Source organism: Nyctereutes procyonoides, unplaced genomic scaffold (genome assembly GCF_905146905.1).
Source record: "Nyctereutes procyonoides isolate TBG_1078 unplaced genomic scaffold, NYPRO_anot_genome, whole genome shotgun sequence".
In the NCBI taxonomy this organism is placed as follows: Eukaryota; Metazoa; Chordata; class Mammalia; order Carnivora; family Canidae; genus Nyctereutes; species Nyctereutes procyonoides.
Genome location: NW_026575132.1, coordinates 14,090,664 through 14,106,714, shown reverse-complemented (window position 1 = coordinate 14,106,714; position 16,051 = coordinate 14,090,664). Strand labels below are relative to the sequence as shown.

The window sequence follows — 16,051 nt, the reverse complement described above, 5'->3', positions numbered from 1 at the left end:
CTACAGTAACTAGAACACGGTAGGTGCCAAAGGAGTGTTTGATGAATGAAAGATCAAACAGATGACAAAATGAATGACATGCCTCTAATTGTACATAAAGTAGGTTTGGAAATCATGGTTCCTGCATATAAACACTGTGTGAGATGCCCACAGCAACTCTCTTCTTAGATCTCACTTGGTTCCAGGCATACCAGGAAAGTTGAGAACTTCACTGATAAAGTACAGTAATAATAATGATGATGATGTATTGAGTGCTTACTGTGTGCTAAGACAAAAACTGCTCATTTTAAGACTTAAAGAACAAAGAGCCGAACAATCTTTTAATATAATGAAAGAGAAGAGCAGAATAAAGATAATTCTGGTATAAAGCCTCATACTTTGATCTATTATCCAAAAATATGACAAGTGACTAAAACTCCACTGAAGACAGAACTTTATATCACTTATAATACAGTGGGGTCAGAGCCAAAGGAAAGACTATCACTTATACATCTGTCTGGGCTGAGGAATAAATAACATAGAAAAAAATATATCATTCTATACTGGCTACAGTTAACATTATGCTAAGAAATTTCTTTACTGGTCAAATCTACATGCGTGAAAATTAGCTTAGGATGGGGTCTCCTCATGTTCCAAAGAATAACTATTGGATCTAGAAAAACAAAATAAGCATTAGATGACAAAAATTTGGAAAGTGATAGTGCTGACTCTTTTATGGTCCTTTTAGAGGCTTACAGTGCACGTTAGCATATTGGGGATATGAAGACTGCAGTAAGAAAACCTGCCCGGAGGGGCTTAACCCAGAATTCTTCCTATGAATTTAGCCAGTGAACTTTTTAAAAATAGAATGTCTTGTTTTTATTTCCATGGAATTAGTACAGGGAAATATTGGCTTTGGAGGTTCTTAGAAATAGTCCCTCTGTGCTGAGATTCTAGCAGTGGGCATATGCAAAGGAGATTGCTATGAAGACCTGTCTGATTTAGGGAAAGTAAGATTGGCTTTGGTCCGGGCCAGAAGAGGCTCATGAGTGGTATTATCATTTCAATGATAAAAATTCAACCGTATATGAAGGCTTAAAAGAAAAGGCTAACTCTTAATCAGTCGTTTGAATTAACAGTTTAGTTATTGGGGCTGTCTCCCAGTCATAGGAATTTATATTTTCATTTTATCCCAAAGAAAAACTTGACCATCTTTCTTTAATACTATCAACCTGGAAGCTTGACAGTAAGGATTAAAAATTGCTCCTTCCTTCCCACTTGGTTATTGGAAAGGCTCTGAAAGGTAATCAGTCTTGCGAAGCTACACTTTACAGTCTGCATAAAAATGCCATGATTTCCCTTCCTCTCCCCAACCTAATTGAAAGTGCATAATATCACCCAGCTGGGGAAATGTAAACGGTAAACATACGCAATATATCATGCTATCGCACAAAAGCTGGTTACTAATAGGGACTGGGTGGTTGTCAGGACCAAAAGAAATCTGGAAAACAAGTCCTTTTTTTCATCTAGAATGAGAGCTTTGTGTCTGCCACCTTCCCCCTCAGCTCTTTCCTCCAGAATTCAAGCTACAGTCAGATTAAACCAAGGTCAGTAGACTCATTCCTTGCGTGTGTAATTCTAGGGCTCACCTAACAATGTATATTGACTAAAACTCTCTTATATCACCCTTTCAAGAAGTGAAACATTTTATTTGTGGCAGGAGGTGGGGTGGAAATCATTTTGTTCCCTACCTACTTCAATTGTACTGACAGATGGTCTTATTATCTCTTTCCTTAGCTGCTAAGCCTAAGGATCCTTGGCCTTGTCACCTCTTATCTTTTTCTACTTCATCAAACTCCTATTGCCAAGATTATCTCCTTTTTTTTTTTTATCTCTGATCATCCATGAACATCTATACAGGATCACATTTTCCTTGAGTGTAAAATCCCAACCTTGCTTTTCAAGGTCCTCTGCACCTCTGTGGCTCAATATAACTCCAGCCCCATTATACCTACGTAGAGGCCGCCATTCTCTTACTCCTCACTTTCCAGTGTCATGACATCTTCTTGAATAAATCTTTCACAGGAAGACTTTTAGAAGAAAGGACAATATTCCTTCAAAGTTTCCATCATTAGTTCTCTGACACAATACCCTTTCAAAAACTTCTCCCTGTTGCATCATGAACTCAATGACTACCATTCGTTCATGCCACCTTATAACTGGCTATTTTGTTTTATTTTTGGTGGCTGATACCTTCTGGGGGGGGGGGTCAAAGCATAGCTTTTACCAAAGTGACTATCCCCTTTCAGTTTTAATAGATTACAGGATATATTTTTATTGGCTTCAGCAGTAGAGATGATTTGAAACTTACTGAATTAAAACTCTATTTGTCTTACAATAATTTATATTACCTGTCAACTGGGACTGGTGGATGATATGGTTTGTTGACCTTGGCATAGAGACCCTCTAAGTGGTCCCTCTCTGGAGACAGTGGACGGCCATCCTGATGGTAAGCCAGTGGTCCAGCCCGAGGTGGAGATGGTGACCTATAGACACTTGGGGAGGCACATGGTTCCCGGAAGTGGTTCACTCTGGCATAGTTGGGGTCCATTTCATCATCATCCATATCATGCAGTGATCCAATTGCACCAGTAGCATAATCAATGAGACCTCTCGCCTGCTTTTCCCTTAGTTCCTGATGTTTTGCTCCAATCCTGAAAAAAATGTAAAACAGGTAGCAGAGACATATGTGAACCTTATGTGATAATCCAACAACAGACTCTCCTGAATCTGCTGATTCTTCCTAGTCAGAGATTCAGCTGGTACTCTCCTGTTAACCCAACATCACACCATGTAGAGATGCCAATGGCATACCCATGGGGTTGATTTTACATTTCTGACCTTTATTTGTTACGGGGTCTTAACTTTTATAGAAATGCTATAGGTATTTTGACATCTTGTCCACCGATGCCTAGGCAAACTGCAGAGTCAGAGGCTGATTCTCATTAATGTTCCCTTCCTACAAACTGGAAGTGCCTGTGGGAACAGTACGTCTGTGCTGTGATAAGACAAAGTCTTCCTGGGAGAGGGATGCATGTTAAAGAGCCCATCAGAATCACATACTTGGGCTATGATTTCACTATTTGGTACCCAAGAGGTCTAGTGTATTCTTTTAAAGGAAAGAGCTTGCAAAAATGTATTTAAATATGAAAAAGAAATACAGAAGCTTTCTGGTCACTAAAAGCAGTGGGATACGAGGTAATTTATGAGAGACTCTAAGTTTTTTGGTTACACAAATGGGGATCATTGTGTCTCATTATATAGGGGCTGGGACAGAGTAAAATAGTGAAGAAATTAATAGGCTCCTGACAGAGATGAATTGGCACATATAAGTGAATTAAACATTACTGGCAGGACTCCACGGCGCTCAAGCCTTAAGTGGTATTACAAAATGCTACTGCTAATCAGTGTACTGCGTAGACTGCTGGGAATGAGAGTAGAAAAAATATACCTAGGTGGATTCCAAATCCATCTGAATTTTAAGAATTTGACATTTAATCTGGAAGGTGTTAGAGCAGCTCTCCTAAATTCTCAGTTACGTGTTAGAATGGAAAGGTCACTGTGGCATCTTATTGGACAATGGTGATGCGATGGTGTCAGGAGGTGTTCCATGCTAATGAGGAAAGAAGGTAACCTTCCATCACTGGGCAAAAAGGGTGCACTCTGTATGCACTAGGAGAGAAGCCAGGCAATGCTGGCTCAGGCAGCAAGAGGAAGAACTCAAGAGAGGATGGGGACAAGCCTGGATCCTGGGCTCTGAGAATAGAAGAAGGCTGTGGGCTAGAAGGGAAAGATCTGTACGTGCCTGGATGCATTTATAGAAAGCTTTGATGCATTAAAAAAACAAAAAACAAAAACTGAATTCTCTCAGTACCTTCTCCTCTTCAAGCAAAAACAGCTGTTTTTGCACATGGCAGCTAGCTTTATTTTACAGAACATCAAAATCTTTGTAAAAATCTTTAAAAGCCATCATCTTTATCTTTCAAGGTATTTTCTCTTTTGGCAGAACAGCTTTTTTTTTTTTTTTTTTTTTTTTTTAAGTGGAGAAAAGGCAAGGAAAAAAAAAACATGAAGAAGAACGTATAGACAGAAATCCAGCATCTATCCCCAAGTCACAACAGATGAAAATAAATGCCAGGACACATTATTGCATATCTCTTTGACTAAGTCAAATCATGTACCCTACACATAAGTAATTAGAAGAATTTATATTTTTGTAAAGAGGAACTTGAATCTCCAAGGGATTTTGAATGAAGATGAAAGGAAGATTACACGGTAGGGTACCTGTTAAGAAGCCCTGCCTGTCCTCTTTCAGGGCACATTAGCTCTAGATTCACGGATGTTTGTTTTGAATCATTTTTTTTTTATAAAGAAGATAACTTGCTCTATTCTGCAACAAAACAGTTCTTTCAGGGACAGTGCAGACTGGATTATCAGAGAACACTCGCTGCACTACGATGATAGGGATGGATTTCCATTGCAAAGAGAGCGCAGTACATCAATAAAGTCAGGAGGTGGGATTCTGTGTGGTTACTATGCCTCCTGAGCACGATGCCTTCATGAGAAACCATTCAGCAGAAAGATGAACATCTCGCGGTTGCTGCATAAAGCTACACTTGTGCATTAATGAAAGAAGAAAACACCAAGCCTGGTTTTTAAAAGTCACAGAAATAGAACACCAGTATCTGTGTTCCTTATCTCATCACTTCTCTTTCTTAGAGGTTTTCTCATTAATTAGGCTTGCTGGGTATGTAAAGATTCTCAGATGAAAAGTACTCCGCATATGCAAAGCAGTATTTTATCTCACATTTTTTCTTTCTAAAACAAAACTAAATTTCTCCTTGATCCTCTCTGCACCACTGAGTGTTTCAGTAACTAATTTCATATTAATCACTCAGTAGGTGAAATAATAATTTCTCTGAACCGTCATTATTATGCCATATATCAGGGTCTCTGTGTGTGGGGGAGGACAAGGCAATCTGAAAAGGGGTGTATGGGGGCAGAAGAGATTCTCTCCAGAGAGGAATGTCAAGGAAATAGATTTTGTTTTGTTTTGTTTTGTTTTTGGTTGCTCTGACCTCTCTCTGCCCCAATTCAGTGTGAGAATTCTAATTGTTTATAGTCATTTCCACTTAGAGGTCTTCTTATCACTGGGAACTCAACCTGTTAAAATGTCTATTTTTCAAAATAACGCTTGATAATATATCCTTTTTTGAAATAGAATTTTTCAGATTTTATTTATTTATTTGAGAGAGAGAGAGAGAGAAAGAGAGAGTATGAGAGGAAGGGTAGAGGGAGAAGCAGACTCTCCATTGATCAAGGAGCTCGATGTGGGTGGGACTCGATCCCAGGATCCTGACCCCAGTCAAGGGCAGACATTTAACCAATTGAGCCACCCAGGTGCCCGATAAAATATCTTTTTTATTGGATGGTACCACCAGCTTCCCCAATCTCCCCAGCACTGTGCTTTTGAGTTGTTTAAATTTCTTCTCTTTCTTTCCTTACAAAAGCATTGTTGTTTCTTTGTTTCCATTATAACTCTTGGATACTCTCTTTTATTTCCATTTCTTGAGATAAACTCTAGTATTCAGACTACACTGCCCAGCTCTGCACTGTCCAATATGGTGGCCACTACCCATATGATGTCGTAGACATTTAAATTAGAATTAGTTACAGTTAAATAAAATGTAAAATTCAGCTTCTTGATTTCATAAACCACATGTCGATAGCTCCATGTGACTTTTGACTATTATATTGGACAATGCAGATAGATACAGATTCATCATTGCAGAAAGCTCTATTGGACTGTGCTGGCTTAGATTACTCTAACATTTTTTGGTATGTCACCTCGTCCCACTCTAATCTATACCTTAAAAGTCTGTTGGGTCATCTTCCCTAAAGAACATTTACATCATATCTCTGTCAGATCAAGGATCCCTAACAAGAGATTGTAGTAAATGATGGAATAAGAGTATGGTTACTCTACTTGCCTCTCTCAAACTCTAAATGAATGAACAATTGAGAAATTGTGAAGAAAAAAATTCCATCTGCAATGGAATTCAAAAATGAACTAATAAATTCATTTTCATAAATCTTTCACCATACAATGAAATTTGGACTCAACCCAAAAGGGAGAGTTCATTAAGAGTTGATAGATGCCTACGTCTCTAGCAGGGTATACATTTCACCGAAAGTAGGATGAAGACTACAGAAAACAAACTTTTATTTAGAAAAAGATAATTTGAAAGCAAGTGTAGGATCCTTCGGAATTATGGGGTAAATCCTTGTGCGGTTCCAACATAAGACTGGAAGAGAGGTGAAGCTAGAAGAGAGATACTTCTTCTGATCTATATATATATTTCCTCTTACACTGAAGAAACTTCATAGAGTAAAAAGAGAGAAGAGAAAAGAAGCTCTAACCTGTCCCATAGCTAAAAGGCAGAATTATCAGAGCAGAGATTAAACAAACATAAACTCATCAAAATAATACCAATAATCTAAGAGGCTTCACTAAGCAAGCTGATCTCTTTCAGCTTGATCTCCTCTCCCAAAAATGGAAGACTATGGAAAACAAGCCCCCAGGGTGTGCACCCAGCAGATGTGGCAAGAAGATATTTTGAAAGAACATATGGAATTGAAACTGCTGGTGACCTTAGGTCTCTATTTCCCCCATGTCTTAACACTACATTTCAGCACAGATTTTTTTTAAAAAAAAATTAAACATGAAATTAATTTAATGGGTCATAACAAATATTTGAAAAATACAATAAAAGAGAAAATATTACGGGTTATTGCATGTAGTATGCATAAGTAATGTTTCAAGAAGGAGAAATATCAAGTCATCTAAATTCAGGCAAATTCAGGCTAGCCTCAAACAGAAATAAAGCCAAAAGAATAGTTCTTAGACCTTTTAAGGTAATAGAGCTTGTTGACCCACTGTGAAAAGCTACTTAATAATTAAAAACAGTCAGCCAAAAATTGAGTCAAAATGAGGAATTCAACTTGATAGGGCTACGAAATGAGAGGTGTGAAGGTGAGCAGTACTTTAACCTTAGGTTAAAGGTTAAATATTTGTAGCAACATAATTACAGAAAAACATAAATATGATAAACTCTGATAATATAAAAATAATAATCATTAGTGAAAATCAGAAACCAATAAGGATGTTTAGGATAAAGTGCTAATAATATTCAGCTGTATTCATTTCCTCACTTTTTTAGAGCAGCTATCAGTAGTGACTTGAAAGTTGATAAATCAGGAAACGGAGTATAGTATATTAAATATTACTACAAAAAGCTACTAAAACAACAAATTATCAGAAAATAAATGTATGAAATTAAACTCCAACCATATAAAAATAGAAAACAGAGGGTGTCTGGATGGCTCAGTAGGTTAAGCTGGTTGGCTCAGTTGGTTAAGCTGGATTTGGGCTCAGGTAATGATCTCAGGGTTGTGAGATGGAGTCCTGTGTCAGGGTCTGTGTTCAGTGGGGAGTCTCCTTGGAATTTTCTCTCTCTCACTCTGCTCCTCTCTACACTCACTCTCTCTCAAATAAATATATAAAATCTTAAAAAAAAAAAGAAAAGAAAATGGAAGCAGTAAAAAAGTAACAAAGTCAGATGATCAGATTTATCTTTTATGACAATGAAAAGAGTAAATGTCTTTATTGTGACTAAAGAATCCCAGATATGATAAAAAAGAAAAACATATTATATGTTATCAAAATAATGAAAAAATGAGGAATAGCCTAAATGTGCAGTAATAGGGGGCTTAGGAAAGACATATGGTACAACTAAAAAATATGGTCATTCTATTCCCATACTCAAAGCAAATAAGATACACATACGGGCAAAGATAGATATAGACATTTGTATGATATATTACATATTGCTGATATGCATAGAAAGGGTCTGGAAAGGTACAAGAAAATTCATAATGGTGATTGCCTCTGGAAAGTGGAATTGAAGGTACACTATTTGAATTTTTATATCATATGTTTTTAGGATAATTTAAGAAAAATTCAGAAATCAAAAAAAGTCCCTTATAACTACATTTTGACTGTTACAGTGAATCAAAACTTAAAAAAAAATTAAACAGGCAATTAGGCAGTGTTTGTCTTGGAAACCTGATTTTTCATGATTCCATTATCGACTCAGTTATGACGATTTTCTTCAAATTACTGTTCATTGAACATTTGTTTGGTCCCTTTCAAAACAACTGTTTTTCCCAAGTACTCATTCTCCATTAATCAAATATTTGACTAGTTTTTCTAAAATAAAGATTTAACTTTATTCATTTATTCATTTGCAGTGCATTTTAAACTCCTCTACAGCTCCATATAGATCTCAACAATTCTCTTCAACCCATATATTGAGTAATTCTCTATCAATCTGTAATTGTTATATATTACTTTTCAGAACAAACAAAAACATTTTTGATTTATTTCTACACATCCTGCTTCCAGAACTAGACTATAAGCTCCTTGAGGGTCATGCAAGTTTTCTTTCTGTTAATTTGGCTAATTGATTTATTCACTCATACTGATATTATATTGAACAGCAGAAATTAAAAAAAGAATTCAGTCCTTGACTCATTATCAGGGAGTCAGAAACAAGTACCTATAATTCAATGGGGGAAAACAAAGATACAAATGTACAAATGGTCAGAGTCAATTCAGCCTAGGGTTATCAAGGAAGAATCATGAAGGTAGTGCCACATGAACTAGGTTTTGAAGGAACTTGGAGAAGAGATGTAGGAAGGATATGAGGTATTCCAGTCAGAAGGAGGGATTACAAGCAAAGGGGGCATGGGAGTGCATGATTTACTGAATGCTAGGGTGTAAGTCTGATGTGATAGAATAGAATGGTTTGAGTTATCTACCTATAGCTTCCCCACAAAAGGAACATATTTAGTAAAAGTTGTTGGCAGATTTCTGTAAGACTTAATGTAAGGTGAGTTTAACATTTAAAATTTTGTTGTACCTTTTTAAATTTGTTTGTTTACCCTTTATTTACAAAATGAAACAGAGATACAGACATTCATGCAATACAAATCTATGGATCCAAGAGCTGCTATAAAGTAAACATGTCTGTAACTATCAGTGAGGTCAAGAAATAGCAGGATACCCCAGGGGTCTCTTCAACACTTCTACATTTCTATATTATATATGTATCTCCTTTCTTCTACAGTAAGAATCCTGCTCCTCAAGACACAGGGAATACTAGAACTACATATTCGATGATTACAACTTGCTCTACTATGTACTATATAGATGACAGTTTCACAATAGCAATACCAAATTCTACCATAAACAAAAGGATTATTTTTTATTTATTTATTTTATTTATTTCTTAAGATTTTATTTATTCATGAGAGAGAGAGAGAGAGAGAGAGAGAGAGGCAGAGACACAGGCAGAGGGAGAAGCAGACTCCATGCAGGAAGCCCGATGTGGGACTCAATCCCGGGACTCCAGGATCACACGCTGGGCCGAAGGCAGGCGTCAAAACACTGAGCCACCCAAGGATCTCTGATTATTTTTAAAAAATATTTTATTTATTCATGAGAGACACAGAGAGAGAGGCAGAGACATAGGCAGAGGGAGAAGCAGGCTCCCTGCAGGGAACCCAAGGGGAGACTCAACCCTAGGACCCTGGGATCATGACTTGAGCCAGAGGCAGATGCTCAACCACTGAGCTACCCAGGAGTCCTCAAAATGATTTATTAAAAGGAGTTAAACTCCTCTTTTTATACGCTCTTCATTCCTCCATTTTGTAACTGCATTATACCTACATTGTTAAAGCATATAGCAGTTATATGCTAGAATTCAACTCTCATTTAATCTGATCATTACAAGTAACTATATATTTAATATACTAAAATAAATGTATATTTAATAAGGATGAAAAATCCTAATGTCAATGAATATGCAGTCATCTACTAGATTCCTCAGGAAGAACTCATGGGACAGTGTTTCTTCAGTTGGTAACAGTATGTCTTTTATATTTGACAGTCACTTTTGCTGAATATAAAATTATCCACCTTTCCCCTTGGGTACTTAAAATATGTGACACCATTTTCTTATGACAAAATGTTGCTGTTGAAAAGCTGGATGATAATCTAATTTTATTTCTCTTATAAATTACTTTAGTAACTTACTCTTTTCACTTATCTTGTCATATTCTTTTCTTTAAAGTCTAGTGATATTACTTAGAAAAGTTTTTCTGGGTTGATAATGCTTTCAATATATACTTTTAAGTATATTTGTTTGACTAGGGCAGTTTTCTTAAGTTATAGTTTTTATTGTTAATGTTGTAGGATACAAATTGCATATAGAAAAGTGAATTGTATTTCTATGTACTAGTAGTGAACAATTAGACAACAAAATTAAGAGAATGATACCATTTATAATGGGATTAAAGAACATTACAAACTTAAAAATACATTTAACAAAAGATGTGCACATCTCCTACCCTGAAGACAATAAAATACTCGAGAGAAATTAAATAAGATCTAAATAAATGGAGAGTTCTAGCTTGCTCATAGATCAGAAAAGTCAATATTGCAAGATGTCAATTCATCCAAATGAATAGATCAATGTCATGCCAATCAAACTCCTCTCAGGTTTCTTTTCTTTTCTTTTTTCAGGTTTATTTTCCAAAAATTAATGATGTAATTTTAAAATTGATTTTGAAGGTGAGGAGGAAAGAATAGTCAAAATAATTTTGAAAAATAAGAATAGGTTGGAAGATTTATAGTACTGGCTTTAAGACTTACTATAAATCTTCAGTAATCAAGGCAAAGATTAGACAAGTAGGTGAATGAAATAGAAGACAGAGTCTAGTAATATACATATTTGGTGAAGTGATTTATAACAAACATGCCAAAACAATTTGATTTAGAAGGGAGAATCTCTGGAAAATACATAAGGGAAATCCATAAGGGAAACAAGAACTTTGGTTCTTACATTTTATCATAACAAAAATCAATTTAAGATGGAAGATAGGCATGAACATAAAGTTTACAACAATAAAGCTACTAGAACAAAATAAATGAGAATATCTTCATAGCCTTGGGGTAGGCAAATAGTTTCTAGAGAAAACATGGAAAGCATGGGTCATAAGAGAAAAAATGGGTAAGCTGAATTTCACCGAAATTAAAAACTTCTCATTAACAAGCATCATGAAAATGATGGGCAAACGAGAGAAAACATTTATAGCACACATATCTAATGAGGAATTTATATAAAAAATACTTGCAGCTTAGAAACAAAAAAGAAAAATGACCCAGTTAGAACTGGGCAAAAGATTTAAACAGATACTTTACAAGGGGAGATCTAGAAATGTGCAATAAGCAAATAAAAACATTCTGAACATTTTAAGTCATCAGCGAAATGCAAATTAAAACCACAATGAGATACCTTTATCAAAATGAAAAAGAATGACAACACCAAATGCTAGAAAAGATGGGGAGCATCCAGAACTTTCATATATTGCTGCCAGAAATATGAAAAATGCAATCCTTTTGGGAAAAGGTCTGGGAGCTCCTTATAAAACTAGACATGCACCAAAGCTATGACCTAACAATTCACCTCTCAGGTACTTTAACAAGAGAAACAACAACAGAGGTCCACAAAAATCATTGAAGAATGTTTGGTAACAGCCTTATTCATCATAGCAAGAAATGGAAATAAGATGTCCATCTGCAGGAGAATGGATAACCAAACAATGGTATATTCATACAACAGAATATAAATCAGCAACAATGACAAAAAAAAATAAGCTACTGAAATAACAACAGGGATGATCTCAAAATTATCATGCTCAGTGAGAGAAGCTGAACACACGCACAAAAGCTCACTACATATTTCAAATTATAAGAAATTCTGGATCAGGCATAGCAATCAAAAAGGTTGCTTCCCGGAGTAGGGCGTGTACTGAATAGGGAAAGGCAGGGGGATGAGAATGGGAAACATTCTAGGGTGAGAGAAATATTCAGTATCTTGATATATATTCATCAAAATAGAATATATTCTTCTGTTTATATGAGACCTAAATATTTCACTGTATGCAAATTATACTTCAATTAAAAAAAACCCCTTGAAACAGAAAACAAAAATTAAGGCAAAAATGCTTATGATGCTATTTATACCTTTTAAAATACATATGATAGAATCTAACAAATTAGGAGCAATCAATTCTAAGTTTACTTATATGTAATTCTTTCCCTTTTAAATACCTTACCTAAAAGTAATTTTTATCATAACAAATTAAGACCATGGGTGTGATTGCTGGGAAAATATTTTAATTGCTTAAGAAAATACATCTTCTTTTCACTTCTGAAGTACCAATTTATAAGGCAGCTATTGATTTTGATAAATACATATTATTCTTATTGATCCATAAACACATCCTCTAAAGACCAGACAACTTGTTTTCAGTCTGTTACAAGTTTCTGCATTCACCATTCAATAAACATTTGTCAGGCACCTGCGTGTTTTAGGTTTTGTTCTTGATGCTGAGATTGAGCAGTGCATAGAAGTCCTTGTTTTTGTAGAATTTATACTCTAGCTAGGGGAGGCAGAAGCAGACAACAAATTACCTAGGCAAAATAAAAAATGTCAGCTGGCAATATGTGCTGTAGGGGAAAATAGAACAGACAAAGGTGCAAAGAGTATTGGGGTAGAGTGGGAGGGTTACACTTCTAAATATGTGGTAAAGTAATGTGTGGGAATATTGATTAAAGGCTTGAAGAGGAGCATAAAATGTTTGCAGGTAGCTGGGGAAGTATATTTCAGGCAGAGGAGACAGCAAGTACAAAGGTTCTGAGGTAGGCAAGTGCCAAAAACAAGGAGGTCAGTGTGAGACAGTGAGGAGTCAGAAGGCCAGGGAGGAAATCAGGACTGAGATCATGTAAGGCCTTGAGATCCATGCTGAAGACTTTAGTTTTTACTCTCAGTGAGGTAGGAAGCCAATGGGAGGCTTTAAACATTGAAGTGATATAATCTGACTTGCGTGTCAAAGGAATCTCTATGTTAGTGCTATGACTGAGAAGATGGTGGGGGTGCTAGGCTAAAAAAAAAGAGCCATGAGAACGAGGTGGGGGCTATCAAAATAATCCAGGTGAGAGATGGTGGCATGGATGATGGTGTAGCAGTGGAAATGGTAAGACTGGTTGATCTAGGGCTAAAAATAAAGGTGAATTAAAAAAAAAATCCTGTAATGAAGATTGCCCTCCCAACACTCCAAATCAGAGAGGTGGTCCTACACACAAGAGTCCATCCTATCTAGTATTTCATCTATCCAGCAGGAAGAACAGACACGAATAGTATTTGTGATGAATTTTCCCACAGTTATGAGACTCACTTCCCACAAGGCACACAAATCTCATTATCTTTTATAGATGAGGAAACCAACATTCAGAAGGGTTAGATGTTTTGCCAGAGACCATGTATAAGTAGCAGGAATTGGATTCTTGAATTCCACCTAGGTGCTTGACTTCAATATGAACATTTCTTTCATTTATATTAAGTACAAATAATCTAAACATGATCACATTAAAAAATTATATAGCGAAAACTTTCAGATACCCCAAAGTACAGATTGTAGTGCAATGAACCTCCATACACCTATTATCCCATTCTGTGTTCAATATTTAAGGATGTTGCCACTGTTTTCATCTAATTTTTCTTTTTAAATTTTTTTGCTATTTTGAAAGCAAATCCTCATTTATTCTCTATATGCTTCAGAAAACATATCACAAAAAATCTTAAACATTTTATTACATGACAACAATGCCATTATCAACTTAAAAATTAACAATATTCCTTAATGTCATCTAAATACCTCGTTAATGAACTAATTTCCCCAAGCACCTAAAACATGTCTCTTTCTCTCTGGATTTATTTGAATCAGGCTCCAAAAACTATCCACACATTACATTTGGTTATGTCTCTTAAGTCTCATTTCCTGTAAAGAACTATACTTTTTCTTTTTTAATTATTTCATGCCCCTGAATTGTTGCAGAAACCAGGCAGATTGTCCTGTAGGTGGTCCCACATGCTGGATATGTTTCCCTCTTTGTGTTGCGATTAAACTTATTCCTCTATTCCCCGTATTTCCTGATTACGAAAAGTAGTTCCAGAGCCACAATGCCCAGTAGGTCTTTCTGCGATGATGGGAATGTTCATATTATATGCGTGCCGTTTAACACAGCAGCTGCATGTGGCTACTGGGCACTTGAAATGTGGCTACAGGGCAGCCCGGGTGGCTCAGTGGTTTAGTGACCAGGGATCGAGTCTCACGTTGGGCTCCCTGCATGGAGCCTGCTTCTCCCTCTGCCTGTGTCTCTGCCTCTCTCTCTGTCTCTCATGAATAAATAAATAAAATCTTAAAAAAAAAAAAGAAATGTGGTTATAGTGACTAAAGTATGAATTTTTAATTTTAGCTAATTTAAATATAAATAATGCATGTAACTATGGCTACTATATTGGACAGTGTCACTGGAGATTTAGTTTCAGGTTCAGCTTTTGATGGGAAAGAATACTGTGGTGGGTTGAGTGTTGGTCCCTCAAAAGATGTGTCTACCTGGAGCCTGTAAATGTGACCTTATATTGAAGTTTGATTACTCTGAATTATACAGTAAGCAGAATAAATGCTTAATTCTTTTTAATTGTTGATTTTTCAGAGTAAGGTTACTGCCCTAATAATTCCAATGGTGACCAATGATTTATTTATTAGATATCTTTTTTGGGGGGAGATGAAAGGTTGTGAATATCATTATGAACTCATATTTTTTTTAATTTTTAATTTTTTGGGGGACAGAGAGAGAAAAAAAAACCTGTATGAGCAATGGAGTCAGGTGGGGGGAAAATCCTAAGCAAGCTCCATGCTCTGTTTGGAGCCCAACCTGGGGCCCAATCTTATGAACCTGAGGTCATGACTTGAGCCAAAATCTAATCAGATGCTTAAGCAAATGAGCCACCCAACCACCCCAAGAACTCGTATCTTTTTTTTTTAATACATACTTGGTATTTTTAATCAATTGCATTCCTTTTTTTTTTCAATTGCATTCCTTACTTTTTTTCTTGCACACCCTGTTCCATATTTAGTCAATGGAAACTGCTTTATGTTGGCTCATTTGTCCTTTTGACTTGACCTAATTGTCTTTGATACTTCTTTGCTTTTTGACAAATGAGTTGTCCCAGCTTCATGTTGAGTATCTCGTGTTCCTATCTTGGAAGTAGCCATTTCACCCAGGCACTCAATCTGTCTAGTAGGAAGTGATATCCAGAGCATATAACCTGAGCTCTAGGAAGCTCACTGCCATTGCATTATCATTGCTTGCCTTTTCTATGGATAGAGTTAGGAAATACAAATACCTCTTTCCAAAAAAAAAAATCTCAAATTCATACTGCTCTTTCCAATTCAAAGTAAACATTATGGAATCTTTACTTAACTTTTAAAAGTTTGTATTTATTTGTTTTCTTTAAATGAAAAATCATGATTCTTAATACCACTGATAACATTATTTGTATTATATATACAGTTTTAAATACATAGTCTTAAAATAATGCCAATGTTACTAAGAGATCATTGAATGAAGTTTAAGATATTTATAGCTCCATTTTTTTGTTAGGACATATCCCACTAAATAGGTAGAGTCAAAATGCTGTATTATAATATCGCTTTAATTCTTTTTCCTGAGTTAACCATGCAGCCAGTTTGTTTTACAGTTAGGTTGTTTTAGTTTGTTTATTTTCAATTCTTAGAGATTGCCTTTTTTTCCTTTTGATTTAATTTCATTTGTTAGATAAATTTACATTTCCAAATTCAACTATATGGAATATACAGTTACATAGCTTTCAAGTTCTCTCTAGCCTAAGAAATATAACTATACTTTATTCAAATGAAAGCAAACATGTTTACATATCTATGTTCCTTCTTACTCATACATTTCTCCTATATTTTGCTTTTTCTCATAGCAATATTCAGAAGACAACTCCATATTAGTGAA

At 35.7% G+C, this 16,051-nt stretch overlaps 1 protein-coding gene across 3 annotated transcripts in view; it reads right to left on the bottom strand.

The window, feature by feature from the left end:
• Positions 1 to 16,051, bottom strand: part of PARD3B (par-3 family cell polarity regulator beta) — a 991,638-nt gene that overhangs the window by 158,690 nt on the left and 816,897 nt on the right. For all 3 annotated transcript variants that reach the window (XM_055345407.1, XM_055345409.1, XM_055345408.1), the window contains one exon: positions 2,391 to 2,693. In XM_055345407.1, the coding sequence (XP_055201382.1) occupies positions 2,391 to 2,693 (303 nt within the window). The remainder of the gene's footprint in view (positions 1 to 2,390; positions 2,694 to 16,051) is intronic.